This window comes from Chlamydotis macqueenii, chromosome 3, assembly GCF_036417535.1.
Source record: "Chlamydotis macqueenii isolate bChlMac1 chromosome 3, bChlMac1.mat, whole genome shotgun sequence".
NCBI lineage: Eukaryota > Metazoa > Chordata > Aves > Otidiformes > Otididae > Chlamydotis > Chlamydotis macqueenii.
Window position 1 is genome coordinate 123,357,715 of NC_141558.1, and position 18,594 is coordinate 123,376,308.

The 18,594-nt window shown below is 39.1% G+C and overlaps 1 protein-coding gene across 1 annotated transcript in view; it reads right to left on the reverse strand.

Moving 5' to 3' along the window:
• LOC104480303 (protocadherin Fat 4) overlaps positions 1-18,594 on the reverse strand; it is a 38,398-nt gene that overhangs the window by 2,016 nt on the left and 17,788 nt on the right. The window contains exons 21-41 of the mRNA XM_086744729.1: positions 18,412-18,560; positions 17,187-17,494; positions 16,328-16,597; positions 15,166-15,303; positions 14,427-14,643; positions 13,262-13,420; positions 12,646-12,797; positions 11,959-12,127; positions 10,855-11,063; positions 10,194-10,373; positions 9,428-9,647; positions 7,779-7,915; positions 6,913-7,056; positions 5,032-5,276; positions 4,655-4,764; positions 3,831-3,965; positions 3,182-3,318; positions 2,789-2,986; positions 2,474-2,568; positions 1,102-1,257; positions 93-290 (exon numbers count right to left, since the gene is read on the reverse strand). Coding sequence (XP_086600855.1) covers positions 93-290; positions 1,102-1,257; positions 2,474-2,568; positions 2,789-2,986; positions 3,182-3,318; positions 3,831-3,965; positions 4,655-4,764; positions 5,032-5,276; positions 6,913-7,056; positions 7,779-7,915; positions 9,428-9,647; positions 10,194-10,373; positions 10,855-11,063; positions 11,959-12,127; positions 12,646-12,797; positions 13,262-13,420; positions 14,427-14,643; positions 15,166-15,303; positions 16,328-16,597; positions 17,187-17,494; positions 18,412-18,560 — 3,726 coding nt within the window. The remainder of the gene's footprint in view (positions 1-92; positions 291-1,101; positions 1,258-2,473; positions 2,569-2,788; positions 2,987-3,181; positions 3,319-3,830; positions 3,966-4,654; positions 4,765-5,031; positions 5,277-6,912; positions 7,057-7,778; positions 7,916-9,427; positions 9,648-10,193; positions 10,374-10,854; positions 11,064-11,958; positions 12,128-12,645; positions 12,798-13,261; positions 13,421-14,426; positions 14,644-15,165; positions 15,304-16,327; positions 16,598-17,186; positions 17,495-18,411; positions 18,561-18,594) is intronic.

The window sequence follows — 18,594 nt, forward strand, 5'->3', positions numbered from 1 at the left end:
ATTTATCAGATAAGTATTTTTCAAGTTGACATTTAAAGTAAACTTGTTATTTGTAAGTCTAAATTACATTGTTAAATTAAAACTATTTGTACCTTTTCCTTTTTGTAGTAAAAACTACATATACCAGGAAGGCTATGAGGGTGCAGGCTAGCAGAACACCGAGCACGATGGTTGCAATGAGTTCTGGAGTGGCTGAGTCTGCCGGAGCCTCTTCTACAGCAGCAGTAACAGGCATTGAAAATATTTTCTCCAGTTCTGTCTCAATGGTGCTCCTCTTCTCCCTAAGTTTTCTGAAGATAAAAGAGTAAAATGCTGATGATTTATCAGACCTTCATTTTGGCTTGAAGAGTGGCAAAGAAAATAACAGAATACCACTCCCTGATCCACACCAAGACCTTTTCCGAAGACTCAGAATTCCCAGGTTGTCATTCAGGAACAATCATGTTTTCTAGTAACCAGCCTGGGGTTTTATGAACTAAAACATTGCAAAGCTTGGAAAATTTAACTTGAGAGGTTGATATCCTCCAAATCCACATCAAGGCAGCTGCATGCAAGTCTTACAGATACCAACAGTGCTTTCCTCAGACATGCTTCCATGCTTCCTCCAACCACAGACTTCATTAGTAACAGCACCCACAAACAATTACTAGCTTAAGAGAGGTGTTAAGTCTAGAAATCCTGTGTTTAAATAGCAGCTGCCCTTCACAGAATGTTTGTAAGCGTTCATACCACTATCATGTCATGAAACAAATGGAAAATACACCTAAAACGTAAGTTTTTAATCAACATTCTGCAATTCTGAAGTTGGTATCTATTTTAGTTATATTCTTTCTGCTTCAGTTTTCTTTAAAACTGACTTTCAAATGTATTTTGTACAATTAAACAGCCTTATTCATTTTTTTTACTAACTCTGAAAATTACCTTTCGATAAATAATGAAAGCTTTCTGAATGCTAAAAATTCCATTTAAGCCTTGAGATAAGTCTCAGATAAACACTTATTTGCTCTAAACCTGTCCAGCTGAAGACATTAATAATTCTAAGGGAAATAAAACCTAGCTGAGTAGCTCTGACGCCCAGAAGACAGACTGTTCCATACAGACCTTTTCACATCTTCTGCAGATATTTCCTGGTTTGCCTCATCAAAAGCAATAATTTTTAGATAGGTTTCATCCCTGCTGCTTCTTGCTTTTCTTTCCAACTCATTGGAATAAACATCAACGATGTAAACATCGCATGCAAGTTGTTCTTCCAGGACCCTGCCACCACATTAAGAAAATGTTTTACATGAACTGAGCAATGACAAATTATTTTACTCTGTAAATTAAATATTTAGCATTTTAATGTAAGCATGTAGAAATGCAGGATTATCATCAGCTAGGAATTAAGCTATTTGCCCAAATATCAGTCAGTGATTGAGTTGCAGAGAAAAAAAAAAAAAAAAAAAATCCATTCCTCATCTCTGACTGGTAAGCGAAGATACTTTTCATTAGTAGATGCTATATAACTTTTGTACATAGCCTGAAAATTCTTAGATAGGTGCCTCTGGCATAACTGAACAATTAATTAGAGAAAGGAAGGGTTAACAAACCCTTATACCTGGATTTCATAACCAATATTGCATCCATATCATCTATTTAGTCATGCTTTTCAAAACAATATATGGCTCATTTCATATTTGACATTATTTTTTATAAGTACAGGCAGTGATACCTATAGAGTATTAGTAAAGGTGGGGAGGAGGGAAATTCAGTCTCATAATCCTCCTTATTGTCTCCTCCTTTTTCACAGAGAGATTTTCACGCTGGATCAGAGCATTGGCCCAGTTAATCCATCGTTCTGATAGCAGTCAGTACCAGCTGCTTCGAAGAAAGTGCCAGAGCAGCTCTAGGGTTTCCATTTAATTTTTACCAACAAGAAACTGGTGCCATAACAGCGTCAACACCACAAACTCATTTTTCCATCCTTCAAAGTGATTTCCCCGCAAAAGCACAGGACTCAATATTTCCAGTGTAAATATATGTTTATGTATAATAATAAAAAAAAAAAAAAAATCTTGTTTCTTTATCAACATGCCAAAAAGGCCAAAATGCGTTTTTAATTGTAGTGTGGCCATCCACAGATCACTCGTTAATCCCCTAGCACCTCAGGGCTGAGACAACCTTGAGAAGCTCCATGAAAACCTTTGTCCCAGGCTGTTAAAAAAATCAGAAACATTGAGGTGGGAAGAGACCTCTCGAAATCATCTAGTCCAATGACCTCTCTGACATTTGTCAGAGCCACACGAGGTAAAAACTGGTGAATTCCAGTGAATTCCCCCAAATTATTCTGAATGACATCAAGTTGAAGGCCTAGCTTTTCGCGGGCAGTGGCTGTATCACCTCCCCTGTAGGCTGTCAGACTCCTATTTCAAAGGGACTCTAAATTTGTCATTAGATATTGTAGCAGAATAAGCTTCACCATTTCAAAAAATACCTTTTTACTTCAAGAACATTTCTTTCAACAACATTGATCTTCTGATTAAGTACCATCACCACATTGTTGTTACTGGAACTGGAATCAAGGGTTACCTAATAAATAAAGAAATCACGTAAGGTTTTTGGATGTCAGTGGAAATGGCAACCTCGCAATTCTAGCCTGAAAGTATGTAGTGAATACTGGTACATCTGACAGTCTCACCGTATGTATTAAGTAATTTTTTTTTTATTGTCATTACCAAATCTAGCCCTCCTTGTATACAGAGGGTTGACATGGAAGCAAATCAGGACTAGAAACAGCAATCTGCCTTACGTTGACTGTTGTCCGGGCTGTCAGTTGTCTTGTGCCTTGGTCTGCAGCTTGGACTTCCAGATAAAATGTTCCAGTCTTTCCTGCTACAGAAACTGTAAAAATCTGGCCTGTATTTTTATCGATGTCAAACTCGTTCATTTGGTTATTCACCAAGCTGTACACCAGAAGTCCGTTGGCTCCTGAATCTGGATCTGTGGCCTGGGTTTTAAAAAAAAAAAAAAAAAAAAGGTGATTTGTGAAACTCAGCTTGCGGCTTTTGGGCTGCACATTTCTCTTCAATCATAAAACTCTGCGGTTCCTATTTGTGAGAATGGAGTATCTAGGGTAGTGCTGTCATCTTTTTCTCTTTGAAAAGATTTCTGTCCTCATGAAGAGCACAGAAGGATACTCTACCTGAACTGTAACCACCGGGTACTTGTACGGCACAGAGTTCGGTATCCGAGCAGAGTAGGCATCACTCAAAAATACTGGCTCTTCATTCACGTCCTGCACCGAGACTGTCAGCATCACCGCATTTTGAGCAAACAGGCCTGTTAAACAAACACAAGTTAACTGCAACAACAAACATCGGCAAAACTCAGCTTTCAAAGGCTGTGTCTCTGCTGCGTGGGAGGAAGAGGGAGAAGAAAGGGAGCGCAGCAGGGATGTGCCCAGAGGAACTCTTGTCCTGCTTCTCCTGGGGCTTCAGTGAGAGCAGGCAGTTCAAGGGAAAAGATGACAGCACTGCTCCTCAGTCAGCCCTCTCCAGCTGGCTGTGCTGGACCAGGCAAGGGACAGGCAGGTTCCTCCAGCTCCCGCTAAGGAGTCCAGTGCCCAGCTGTTATATTCTTTTCTGAGACCACAGTAGGGCCCTGCAAGGGTTTGCATCCTTGGAGGAAGGTTGCTGGCTTTTCTCCGCACAACCTTGACCTTCAGCTTTTCATCTTTCACATCAGGCTTTTCAGATAAAGACACTCATGATTTCTAAACTGGGTTGCAAACACAGAAGATGTGTTCGTTGCTCCCCATTTAAGTTGGAATGTCCTTCAAAGCAAAAAGTTACCTGAACACCGGACTTCTGCAGCAGATGAGAGATTTTCATTTGCTTCAATTAAAATCACATACTGAGAAACTTCCTCATAGTCCAAATTAATTGCTGTTGTCAGCTGACCACTTTTTGGATCTAAACTAAAATGACCTGAAAGGAAAAAAAGATGCACCTTCATCGTTATAGCTACCATTTCACTCGTATCCCTCCTACCTCTTGTGTCTTAGCTGCTCTTAGGATGTTTCTGTGGCTCTTCAGAACGTGAAATGCAACCCTTCTACTGGCTGAGCAGCAAAGGCATCACAGCTGGGGTCCTATCCCAGACCAGACAGGCCTTAAACACGTAAACGAGCAACATACTCGCAAAACAGACTTACAGCTTCTTGTTGCACAACTTCTTTTTCATCAATTTCCAAGTTTTCTCTCCGTTTCTAATTTTTCGTGTGTCAAACGGAGTTGCAGCACAGCTTCAAAAGCTGAAGGAGGGCCCGACTTAGACACAAGTGCAAGGAAATGATAGGCTAAAAGTGATGGGCAAGGAGGAAGCTGCTTGCTGACAACAACTTCTATTTGGGCTCCTTCAGCCTGCACATTATCCTCATTTAAGACTACAGGAGCTCGTTTTCTAGCAAGTTGTCACCCCCTCTTTAGCCAAAGATGATTAACAATGTCCATGCTGAAGAGCTCTGCAAGACATTGTGTGTATTTTCTTTTTTTTTTAAAAAAAGAACCAAACTTTTATCCTTGTTCTTCATCTCCTCATTTACATACAGTAACATCTGTCACATCAAAAATACGTTGTCTTACCTATTGTAACTCATCAGGGAAACAGCACTCACCTTTTTCATTGCCGGATACAACCGTATAAGCAATCGGTTTTCCCAAAGTTTCAACCACAGTAAAAGCGTGAATCAAATAATCCACTCCTGTGTTCTCCGAAACGGAAACGCTAATATAGAAAATAAATGATAAATCGTAACGTTACATTTCCCAGCAGTTGTTGCACTGGCAGACTTTGAAATTTAACTCTTTAAGAGCACCACATTCACAGAACCACCGGCATAGCAGAATTTGCTGGACATTTTATTTAGAAAAAGCTGATGTCCTTTCTTCTGCACGGAAGAATACGAAAATATGCTTCAACTTTCAACTCTACTGTGTTTTCCACTACCTGGAGAATATGTATCTGTTATAAAACTTAATATGAAAGCCTCACCTGATTTCGCTCTCATTAAACTGGGGAACAAAAGGACGGTTGTCAAACACATTAAGAGTAATCATAGCAGTGTCGTTTAAAGACGGAAAGCCTTTGTCCTTCGCCATCACTGTTATAAGGATCTCTCCGGATCTAGGCAGGTTTCCAGTTGTAATTATTTTCCCCTCACTCATATCTTCGATCAGGAAGAACGGGCTGACATTTTGATCAGGGAGGATGTAGTACTCAATAAGGCCATTTTGCCCCTGCCATGAAAGGAACACAACTTCATTAAACGATTGCTTGCAGGACCACGTTATTTCAGCGCCCCAAGTCACTGGAATGTCAATATTTCCATTCTTAAATGGATGGAAAGGGCCCATGGGCAGAGCGCCCCCCTCCAAATTAATTTTGATGTTCTGAGATAAAAAAAATTCCTATAGCAATACAAAAGAAAACTACATGCATTGGGAGTACATTTTGAAGGGTAGGATAAGCACTGAAACAAGATTTGTCAATGGCTAAATGTCTCTAGAGAACTTATTTCAAGAATGGTGAACTTGGGCTTAGTTACGGTAGGATGGGTGCCAATAAAAACACAAAGCAGCAGAAAATTCACAAGCAGCTGGCCAGTTACTCAATAAAAATGTAGGGGAGCGGGGGGGAAATCTCTTCACAAAAATAAGTTAAGGACATGTGTAGAGGGGGACAGAGTAGTGAGAGTCATTTAAAGGTGTCACGTCAACAAGAGTAAGTCAAAGTCCCCTGGATCCTTTCCACGCCTTGAGGAGAAGCGCAGCCTCCTCACTGCTAAGCCTGCCATGGGAGAGTCGGACACGTTTTACTGTATGCACATCACTTCACTTTCCTGAGACAAACCATTTTGACAAACCCTTAGGGTTTGCTCTGCATTCCTGAAAAGCATTGTATTCTGCTCTTCCGTGGCTCTGCAGCAGCAGGATCAAACCCTGCCATCAACATGTGTTGTCGGTACGTAATCTGTGGATTTATAATTATTTCAGGAACAGGATGGAAAAGAGAGAGTCTCTAATAATATCAATGCTCTCTGCCCCAGAATCCTGAAAGGGTGGCACAGGGAGGATGAGTGCCACCAGACGTGATCTGAAGGATGGGTTTCATTAGGGCCTCAACGCAGATCTCGCAGACTCCCACAACTTCCATAAGCAATTTCACTTTTTATATAAAATCACTGAGAAGGATGATTAAAAAAAGGGGCCATTAGTTTGTTTGCAGCAATATACCATAGCTGCAGCTGTTTTAACCAAAATTGTGTGTGAAGAAAGAGGAGGGCACCTGCTATACCTATTTGGTTGTCACTTCTGGATGTTTCATCTTTTAAATGATATAATTAGTGGTGATGTCACGCTGATCTGGTTGACTACTGGATATCTCTGCTGATGCTTGGATACTACTTGATAGGTGTGGTACAGATATATCAAACAAAATTAGTTTTAAAAAAATGGGGACAGAGAGAATTAGCTGGGTTACCGCACTTCAGAGGCGTTTGGTAAGCAAACATTTCCATGTTCAAGCCAGCTATATGATGTTTAAGCTTTTGTAGATTCTTGTACTTCAGAAGTTCAAGTAACTTCACAGACACTAAAGCGCTTCGGTCCTTGTATACTTTTGAAAGACCAGTACCACTCCATATATTAAGGGGAAACATTAAGGCAAATACAGCTGAAGAAAGGTGCCCAAAGGCAGAGAGTACATCAATGTCAAGGCAGAAATGTCAAAAGTCCTAATTTCCAATTTCCAGTGCTGTTAGTCAATCAGAATTAGATTTCGCTACATTTGGTTATTTCATGCCTAGAGAACAGAGAAACCCCCATCTATGGGTCACGGTTTAAAGCAGTGTCAAAATCAAACAGGAGTAGTTACCTGATCTTTGTCGGTGGCGCTCACGGTTACGACATGAGCACCTACAGGATTAATCATGTCTATAGAAGCGGAATAGGAATTTTGAGCAAACACTGGAGCATTATCATTCACATCAATCACCAGAACAGTGACGTGAGTAGTTGCCTAGAAAACAAAATGGTTTCATGCATTTTAGAATATTTAGAATGTCTTATTTAGGTTTTTTTTTTTTTGTTATTTGCATATGCAACACAAAGTATAAATTGGACTTTGGAAATGCTGCAGTAAAATATTATGCTAGGTTTAATTTTGTGAACTCAACATCAGAGATCACTACTGGATTTTAATATAAAAGAAGCAGGAATTCAACATTACAGCAGGATTCTACTTCTTGAAAGGTGATGAAATGAGCAAGAACAGGGTGTGTTTAGGAGGCCAACATGTCCTACTGCTGCTGCTAGGCACAGTTAAGGGAACCACACGTCTTCTAGTTCTGTTAAATAAGTGTGTAATATCTTTTCAAATATAAAAAAATACATCAGAACTAGAAAATATTGCTGAAAATTACTTTTTCTCCCATGAAAAATTATCACGACACAGAGTACCAACAGCAGCAGGCAAGAACTCCAGTTCCCCAGCACACGTTACTCTGCAAACAGTTCAGGGTCGAATTCTACCCTGCATGATTATGAAGTATTTTTAACCACTTACGGAGTATAACACTACTCAGCATGAACAAAGGTCGCAAAAGTCTCACCCTAGACATGATTAGGTGACTAATTTGTTCCACACAATAAACGTCTTTGCTAGATCTCCCTCCAACTAGTTCGAAATCCACTCTGAATAGAAGAGTCACACATCGATTCATCACAACGATGGTCTTTTACCTGATGGAAAGGGGGAGATTTGTTGTTGACTGCATTCACTGTAAGGTTGTAGCTATTCATGGTTTCATAGTCTGGAGAGTTCTTTATCTTAATGTTGCCATGTATTTCATCTATTTCAAATATATTTCCTCCACCACCTGAGATACATTTGAAGAAGCATCAGCAAGGAATACATCTTAGAAGCACATAATTACCTACACTCTTAAATTATATGTTTACTTGTGTCTTGAACGCCATTAAAACAGTTTTTAAATATCACTTAGATAATATAGAAGAGAATCAGAAAATATTTTGAGTGTAGGAGCGTTTGAAATGTGAGCCAACAAAATGGGTTAATGCATTTTGCAGATACATCTGTCACACTCAGGCATGCAAATGATGATGGAGAGCACATTGGAGTTCTGGGGTGGATCTCTGGAAGCAAGTTCCTCCAAGCCTCTGCAACTCGTAGAGGAGATTAGAGGTGTTCCAAGGCACTTTTATAATCCTCTGACTTTCTATTTGTTCAGTCTCACATTTGCTGGCTGCAGCAGTCATGAAGCACTGTAACAGGACAGCGCTCGTGGCAAGATCCCTAAGAGGAGATGTCACTGAATTTATTCTGTCTCTAATGAAGGTGGACTGAGTGGAACACAAATCTAAAGATAAATCAGTTTGACTGCCAAAAGACCTGGCAGTGACTTCTACTGGTTTTGGTCACCCTTGTCCAAAGCCACCTCAAAGTCTGTATGCATATTGGAAATAAAAGACTCTAAAAACATATAAACTGTACACACATCGCTCTTGATTGATGGTCCACACAACAAAACCAACTACTTCAACTCCTGCAGGCTTTGGTCCAGAGGTCTAAATCTCCATCTCTGTCAGATTTAGGGGTAGTGGCAAAAGGGACGCTCTTCTCAGATGCAGTGCCATCAGCTGCCATAGTTAAACGTGACAGGACGCACGAATCGGATCTCTCAGTCCTTGCAGTTCGTAAGCTGGCAGATTAATGTAAAATGAAATTGAAGGCACTTTATGTTATTAGCCTGGGCAGAGATCTGAGGTAGCAGGATCGGTGGGTGACCTGCTGTCTGTTGTGACACTTCTGCTGCAGAAGTAAAGGGTGCACAGAGGTGAAGACCACAGCTCTCCGGCAGCCCTTGATAGTGAATCAGGTCCCTAACACCCTTGTGATACCACTTACATCTGCTCCTGGTAGCTGCGAAACACTCACAGTCCACAGGCTGAGGAGAGGCTTAATTTAGCAGCATTTAATACCCGGTGCGGGCACAATGGGTTCTACAAGGCAGGATTAATTACGCCCTAGATCCCTATTCCTCATTCAAGACAGCTACGGACATTTTTTTTTTTTCCCATCAAAATTACTCCTGTTGATAGTAGCTACAGCAGTTGAGTAGCTAAAGATTTTTTTTTAAAAGCTGATTTTAACAGGATTAAGAGTATGATTAAAAGCATGAGTTTCTGCAAAAGAAGTTCCTAGGCAATCATTCTGAAAGCTGTATGAGCATGAAATAATAAAATACCAAACCAGGTGGAAGTGAACCTTCTTGGTTTCTGTGGAGAACGGTTAGGAGCTATTTATGCTTATAACAGTACAGACAACAAAGTGACAGCTGTTCCAGTGCAGTGAGAGAATTCCTTGTTACCTGTAAGGCTGTATAGAATAAAGGCATTGTCTCCTGTGTCTCTGTCCGTTGCCGTGATTTTTCCAACTATGAATCCCACAGGCGCATTTTCATTTACACTGAATTCAGCCACTGGATCAAAGACAGGTGGCCAGTCGTTAACATCAACAATCTTTATGACAACTGTGCAGTAACCTCTTTTCTTCTCAGGGATTCCATCATCTTCAGCATATATCACAACCTGTAAGTTACCAAATTATTGGCCATGAGAAATCGTACAAATAGGTACTTCCATAAGGATTAAAAAATCCGGGTGAATTTTAAACTTTGGAGTATTCTTAGAAATGTAAACTCAAATTCTGAGTTCACCTCAAAATGATTATGGAAACTTGAGCAGTATTTGGTCAATAAAACAAATTCACCAATATTTTTGCTTGAAGCAAAATAAGGTCATAAAAAACATCCGGCAGTGGCAGCAACTGAGAATCGTATCCGCAAGATCTCAGTCCAGTACAGATTCAAGCAAAGAGACAGCACTGAACACAGAAGGTTAGTTATTCATGTGCTAAAGCGTTTGAGAGTTTGTAGGATAGGTGAACAACGAGCCTTGCTTGAATTTCATGATAGTTTAAAGGATGCTTTAATAATGCATAGCATCTTGAGATGCTCCTATTCTAAATCAATGCCTAAAATGTGAAGCTAAACAAAAACAAAAGTGTCACCTGTTATCCAAGGGAAAGATAGAGAGTTCTGAATAATGAAGAGACCTAAGAAATTTAAAGCAAACCTGATACTCTCTAGGTTCCTCTTCATAATCAAAGGAGGCAGTGGAATAAAGAATTCCAGTGGCTTCATCTATCCTGAATTTTAGTTTGTCTCCGCCGAGAACGCCGTATGTTAGGAAACCGTTTCTACCTGTATCGTTATCCTGAGCTTTCAGCTGGACAATCTGAGTAGGGGGTAAATTCTGTGGAGGAAGAGCAGATTGAGGCTGTCAGACTTTGCTTATGTGACAGGAGGGATTTAACAGACGCTGCATACACTTAGAACACTATCGACGCTTTAAAAATCAAAATTATACAACTCATGCAGCACAGTAAGAGAATCTCTTGTTTTCTCTAACTTACAGAAAATAACTATTTCCTCCCCCGTGTCTCTACCTACAGCAGCAATCTTCAGGAAGAAAAATCACCATGATTTCAAACAGGCCTTCTATCTCTTCTCCATTAAGCTAACTGGGAACATTAAAAATAGGTGTGATAATTAAACCTATATTTAGCTCAATGTTAGAAATGGACAAGATTTTTCCATCAAACCCATGCCTCTCTAGAGAGAAGGATGTCATGTGGGACAGTGTCAAAAGCCTTGCACAAGTCCAGGTAGATTATATTATTTTTTATATTTTCAGTATTTATGTTTGCGATTCCCTTTGCATGACATTTTCTTACCTCTTCCAATCTTTCTTCTAGTAGAGAGGATGGGAAAACTGGAGGGAAATCATTTTCATCAATAACTTCCACTCTCACAGAAACTTGATTAAATATGCTAGGATTAGATGAATCTGTTGCTTGCACATTGAAAAGGACTGGAAAATCTTCCAGATTCAAATTCTTTTTTGTTCTTACGATACCACTGTATGAATCAATAATGAAATACCCTGTTAAAAAAAAAAAAAAGGAATTATTCTGTTTATTATTTTATTAGTAAAAACTGAAGATATGAACCTTTCAATGCAAACTATACATTATATATATGAATATCATATGTTACAGTATTCTTCAAAGAACAAAATAAAATTCAACATGGATTTATGAGAATGTCAGATTTATCCAGGGCTGCAATTAACAAAACCAGATAATTCAGAAAGTCAGATGGGCATCAAAAGGGAGAAAGTTCACTTCACCACTCTCCGGTCAGAAGCTCTTCACCTTCCTCTGAAACAGTCAGAGATTATTTGTGCCTGTTTCAGTCAAATTATTTTACTTCCTATGAAGTCCTGTTCTTACTGAAGATGAGGAATTCTGCAAATAACTTCAAGGAGACCGCAGCTTCATACAAAATATTTTACAAAAAAAAAAAAGAAATAAAAAGTGGCAATGTTCAATGGTACAATAAAATCCATTTAAAAAGACACGTGACAAAGCACTGATCCAGTTGATCCCACATAAGTTTGCTCTAGACATTCACGTTTGTTGAGAAAGCATTGCTAAAATAGCAGAGGCTGGTGGTAGAAAAACTGAATTAGGTATTCTCTCTCCCATCACTGTAACTTTATGCCTGATCAGGCACCACCTGATCTTCTCATAGCAGACACAAAAGAGCATACAGCTGGTGCAGTCAGCTCTGTATCCTGTGACTCCAGCTAACCTGACAGAAATTCAACCTGATCCACATCAAATTTGTACATCTGGTTGATACACATCCAGTATTAATGGCTGTAGAACTGAGATAAAAGCAAAAGCCGAGAGAGAAGAAAAAAAATCCAAAAAGCTACGTGATCCGCGGCGCTTGTTGTTTAACACGCCTCTTGTTATTTCACAAAAAGTGCTTACCCTTTTCATTTCCAGATACAATACTGTAGATCACAGGGACTTTGTACAGCGCGCTGATCTGTACAACAAATGCATCCGGCAGCGTCTTCTCGCTCAGAGGGGGAGGCTGATAGGCTGCTTCCGAGAACACGGGGAATGAAGTGTTGATGGGAGCTATCGTTACTGACACCTGCGGAGAAAAGGAGATGGACATGGGGGTGATGTTTGCAGGTTTAGCAGAATTTTCTATTTTCTAACGTGCTGAGTTTGGCACGTTAGTGTCTTTAAGGCAGCGAAGGTTAGTGAAAAATGCCAGCAACCTCATCAGTTTAGGTTCACCTGTATGCTTTCCTAAATATAGAGAGGGATTCCAGTTCATCGAATACAGAACCTTTCATATGACTTGTCTAGCTAAACAGCTCTCAGAAAGAGGTACTCATCTGTATTTGCGACAAATTCTTCCGCTGGAGAATGTATGACCACAGCAGGAGCTTGTACGTACAGTATTTTAAAATTATTATAACTGACTTTAGGTATGAAAAATGGTGACAGGTGGTAAATAAATAATGCCTACTGCTTCACAAAAATAAAGGTAATTTATTTCTAAATGATACCAGACAGCTGCTGTCCAATGATCTGAAGAACAATGGCTCATAAGTCTACATTTTAAGATTCTGCTGAATATAATTTCCTGCATGTCTTCAGTACCTTTACAGAAGTTGAAAGAGGCGGCAGACCCGAATCCGTAGCAGTGACCATCAAGGAATAATAGAGGGGAACAGTCTGTTTGGATAAGTCTCTTGTTAACCTGAGTTCTCCTGTGGTACTGGAAAGACTAAAGAGCCCTTCTGAGTTTCCATCTGAAGAGGTAAAAACAAGTGTTGGAGATGTTCAGTGGAGCCAGCAGAGACAAGTGACTGAATTATATGCCCAGGATTTAAGAGACACATGTTGAAATCCTAATCTGTATGTGTGATTTGGAGCAAGACACCTGGCCTCTCTTGATTCTGTGTCTATGTCACAGCGTCATTTGGGCTGGAAGGGCCCTTGTGAGGCTCCTAGTCCAACCTCTCGCTCCAAGCAGGGTCATGAATGAAGCAGGTAGCTCAAGGCTTCAATCCATCAGGTGCTGAAAACTACCACAGACAGCCTCTCTGGGCAACCCGTTCCAGTACTTTGTTATCCTTACAGAGGACTTTTTTCCCCCCAATACCCAGTCAGAACCTGCCATTTCAATTTATGATGGTTACCGGTCATCCTCGCGTCATGCAGCTTAGTTTAGCAGTAAGCAAGTACTCCGTAAGATTTTTTTTTTCTAACATACCTGAAATATTGTAGAAAATGCCTTCATCATAAACCTTGCTTTCATCTCTTGCATTGATATCTACTACCAGTGTGCCAGCTGTAGAATTGTCTAGAAGGACCTGGTAGTATGAGGGCTTGTCAAATATGGGTCCTTCTTCATTGACATCTTCCACGGTAACTAAGAAAAGAAGGTCCACGTCTGAGTGTAAACAGGAGTTTCATCTAAACGTTTACAAGCTATTTCTTGAGATAATATAAACCAGCACAGCTCCTCTGAATTGAGTTAGGGCTCTTTCAGTTTAAACCAGGTGGCAACCTTGTTTTCTGTACTTCACAGTGCTTGCCTTTGTGGATTAAATTATTTACTGCTCAAGCGATAGTTTCCCACAGTGGCTGCACTTCCGGCTAGCATGCTGTCACTGCTATCTGTCATGAATAATATCATCTTTCTGTTTTGCTGGGCTCCCTTCTGTGTCCATATTCATCTGGTGTCTCTGGTCTTTGGCTTAGGTTGCAAGCACTGGGAGACAGGATTGCTTAGTTTTATGTTTGTGTGTGACCCGGCACACACGGTCCACAAGTAGCGAAGCTGGTTGTACAGCAACATAAACAACACAGAACAAGAAGTAATAAATAAACCAATACTTCCAGTCACACTGATCAAAAGTAGGGCTGGCCAAAAACTAGGATCCCAACTTCACAGAAATCTTTTCTGTTGTGTTGGGAAAAAAAAAAAAAAGAGGTTTGTTTTTTTTTTTTTTAAGGAAAAAAACAACAGCAATCAAGTACTGTTATTTTAACAACACTAAAAAAAAGGCCATTGTTAACATTTTTTACCATCCTAGAAGCAGGTTTTCTGTAAAGAAGCAGAAAAAGAACTAAGTTTTTTGAAAACTTCTCAATCAAAATGTCAATAGGTACTCAAGAAATGCCAGAGAAAAAAATTGTGAATACACTGAAGTAAGTAATGTCAGTTTGTGTGAAAAATCTTCATTTTTGACATGGCAAACATTTTTGAGAAAAATTTCATCTGGCTATAGTCAAAAGGTCACGTGATAATTTCTGGTAATTTACTTTAGCAGACTATTTTATTACTGAAGGATATCTTTATGCCTCATAATTACACATGCTAAATATTCCCTAAGGGAAACAAAAGTAAATTTTCTGTGGTAAACTAGAGCTACCTGTAACGTTTGCTGTGTCCTGGAGATACGGCTCGCTAGGATTGAAAGCTTTCAGAATAAGCGTATACCGGGAACAACTTTCATAGTCCAGAGGTTGAAGAGTTGTGATATTTCCAGAAAGTTCTCCAACATAAAATGAATAAGTCTCTCCAATTATGGTGTAATGAATAATGGCATTGTAACCTATATCTTCATCTGTGGCTGTTGCGCTCAATATCTAAATGAGAAAAACAAAACCAACAGGTTTAGAGCAGAACCAAGAGAGTAACAAAACATAGAGACAAGAGCGGTATTTAACTGTGTAGTGTTTACTGGCTGAGCTACTCATACGGCACAATTCCTGTAAACTTAGTTCACATCTGCAAGGCAGATGTGAAGCCAGACACAGATACACCGGGAGAAGACAGAAAACCTTAAGAACAGGGGGATGCTGGATATATGCACATCTACAGCATTTTTAAAACATGTTGCGCATAGGTCCTCTGAAAACTAGATCCATGCAGCGTGGCTTGGGACAGGAAGGGGAGCGGCATACAGAGAAAAAAAAAGTCGGTGGGATAGGATGGGCATTCCACTGTCACGTAAAATGAACATGCTGTGTGATTTTACAGACTCCACAAAGTAAAAAAAAAAAAAAAAAAAAGTTCTCCAATGCAGTCATCACAAATTACTACCACTTCCAAGTTTCCATAAAGAAAACCAACTGCAGGACAGTCTATTTATTCTTCATGCCACGTACCACATGTGGAAGCTCATTCTCTTTTACGGTCACGGAGTATGATTTCTGGGGGAACACTGGTGGGTTGTCATTCACATCTTCTACAGTGATGCTGAGAACTAAGCTTGCAGATCGTGACGGTTTGCCAGAATCAGTGGCCTGTGAAGAAATAACTTGTTATTAAATGCAGCACTACAGTGACAATACAAACTTATTTTACCAGTTCAATTTTGTTCCAAAAATTGTGAAACTGTCTCAGAAGACTTTCTGCCGGGCCAGTTGTCACCCAAATGGCACTGCTCTAGCCCTGTGCTTGATTAGGCATTGCAAGCCTTCCTGCAGCTGGTATCATCACCATATCACATGCTCTGCCTCGTTTCATGAACAATTAATCAAAAGCTCAAGCCTGGATCTAGATCAGATGTGTCATGTGATCAGATGTGGGACTCTTCAACATAAAACCATGGTATAAAGATGCATATCTGTGATGTGGCATTTAAAAGAATAAGGAAATCCCTTGCTTTTGCGGGCTTGAAGCGTCTACAAAGCAAGTTGTGAGAGTAGCTAGCGTGCAGCAAATTCACAGTGCAGTTTTACATTGCACTAACATCCACAGCAGAAAAATTCTAATCTGTAGGTACATACACAATTCTCAGCTGGTCTTAAACTGTGTCCACTTTCATTAATTCCAACATTTTCAGAAGACACTGATTTTTAGTGTGTTTCCTTGCTATCCTGAATATGTTCCACAAGTTCCTTGACCTCTTAAATTATTGGTTAGCAGTAAAGATCTCCTTAAAATATATTTGTACATGTCCAGTTCTGGAACATTTCTTTGTATGCACAACGATTTATCTGATTAATAGTAGTAAAAAAAAAAAAAAAAAAAAGTAAAATAAAAAAAAAATCAGTGAAATCAGGTAGAATAAATAGGTACCTACATGAATGTTGGATGACAGTTTATACTTTTTTTTAAAAAAAAAACAAACTTGCATATATTTTGAAAAATGAAAAAAGGGAAAGGGTCAAATAACATGGATTGGCAAAGCATGGTCTAAAACGGACACAGGAATGCTTTGCATTTGGAATTAACTAAGATTCAGTGTTTTTTCTTGTGATGACTCCTATTTTCTCTCTTTTATGTTGAGAACTTTGTGAACTTGCATCAAACTTGTCAACTTACTATTATTTTCAATTCATAACTGTCCACTATCTCTCTGTCTAAGGGTTTTCTTGTCATCAGCTTGCCAGTAGAACTGTTAATATGGAACTTTCCAGAAAAATCATCTTGCAGAGAGTAGCTTATAAGTGCATTAACTCCTATATCCCGATCAGTAGCAGAAAATATGCCCAAGTCTAGACCAGCTGCATTCTCAGGAACTGACAGGTTAGTTTGAATCAGTGCTGAGAAAACTGGAGGATTGTCATTGATGTCATTTACTCTCACAGTTACCTGTGTTTAAAAAAAAAGAAAAAAAAAAAAAAAGGTGAGTGTGTGAAAAGAGATGTATATTTGAGCTGTAGAAACAGTATCTAAATAAGAATTTTGATTCATGTTAATCTATGGAAGCATGTAGGAAAAAAAAACTAGAACAAACATCAAAGGAATACATCACAACTTCAGCATTTGAGCATTTTCACAACTTCAGCATCTCAGCATTTTTATTTTTTTAATTCTCAGCTATTGCAAGAGAGATAACATTACTTTAACTGGAAGAGATGAGCAGGATTAATAATCTGGGGCATTTTGCCTCATCTGCTTCATGCATTTGACAGAACTATGCACAGAATCAGTTTCAGTGTTAATCAGTTTCTCTGGTTATGAGTCCTTCACAGAGGAACTCTCAGGAAGTGATGCAATTTGTGAAGCTGACAGTATTTCAAGACAGTAATATCTCCTCAGGAAAAAAAAAATTAAATAAAAATAAAAGGCTTTCAAAATCCTCATGCTTGCAAAACAGATGACACTTCTCTGGATACTGCTTGATTTTTTAAATGTATTTTTCTAAATATTTTATATTTTAAAATGCAGTATACTGTACCAAAGCAACAGCTGTATTTGGTGGCACCACAGAATCAACAGCTTCTACAACGATGCTGTATAGGTCCTGTTCTTCCCGATCTAGTCTGGCAAGAGCCACAATGTCTCCTTGGTCACTAACAGAGAACTTATCCTTATGAGATTTCAGAAAGTAGACTACTTGTACAGCTATGCTTCCAGTCAGAGCCTTCACGGAACCCACAGCAGTCCCAGCTGGTTCATCTTCTTGAACGCTGAACTCGTAGCTGGAGCTATCAAAAATCAGTCCGAAGCTAGTGTCGTTTACCAGCAAGTAGAGAGTAACAGAGGCTAATGAGAAAAAATAAATTAAAATAGGGAAGTTGCTGCTAAAATAATCACAACCTGTCCTCTAGTTCCCTAAATTTTTGAAGAACTAACAGAAAGGGATAGAAACTGGCATGTAGGAAAGAGGAATGAGAAGGAAAAAAAAATAAAAATCTATAGTTAAAAGGATTTAAATGTAACACATAAAACATATACCTAACCAATGCTCCAGAATAATCCCACCTCACGGTTGCTTCTATAGGATAGGAGAGCAAGGACCACCAATTTGAAATTAATTAGGTATGCAGGTATTTTCCACTCCCTAAAAATCTTACACTAAATTGCTTTGTCAGAAAAGAGAAGGGACATACATAAAACCACGAGAGGAAATTCTGCCATGGCCACTCATCCTGTATTAAGAAAATCAGTTGTTTCTCCTGTTCACGATAAATCAAAGCTAACCCCTAAAAATAAGTGAAAAAGTTACAGATAATATCATGTGACTGAAGATTTTTTTGAAAGAGCAGAGACTTGTTTGAGGGTTATTTGCCAATTTCTAATTTGTTTGAATGTTTCTAAAAAGATAATAAAGGAAAACTGAAAGACAGATACATATTATCAATATTATTTTAATACGTCTTTTTAGAGTGGCTACTGCTATGAAGTCCTGCTTTTTTGTATCATAAGCATCACTGGAAGAAATACAAAATTGTATTTCTCACCAGATTTATTAAACCAAGCTTTTTTTCCACTGTGATCTGCTGGGAGGAAACCAAAGTCTAATAAGCAAATATTCAGCATTGCTGAAACGTAACATGGATTCTAGCCCTAAATCAATTTGGCTTGACAGCGACGGGATTCATTTCAACTTTCAGTGTGTGCACAGGTTACATTTAACTGGGAAGTCAGGAGGGGAAAGAAGGTGAAAAGACATCATTTACCATTTGATGTAAGCTGTGGAACTCCATGATCAGCAGCAATAACTATCAGCGTAACAACTGTGTCAGCTGTGATGTGGCCCAAGTTACTGCTGGGGGCGATTTCTCCAGTGCGGTTATTTATACGGAAATCATCAGAATTATTCAGGAGGCTGATTAAAGATAAATCAGTATAACATTCATATT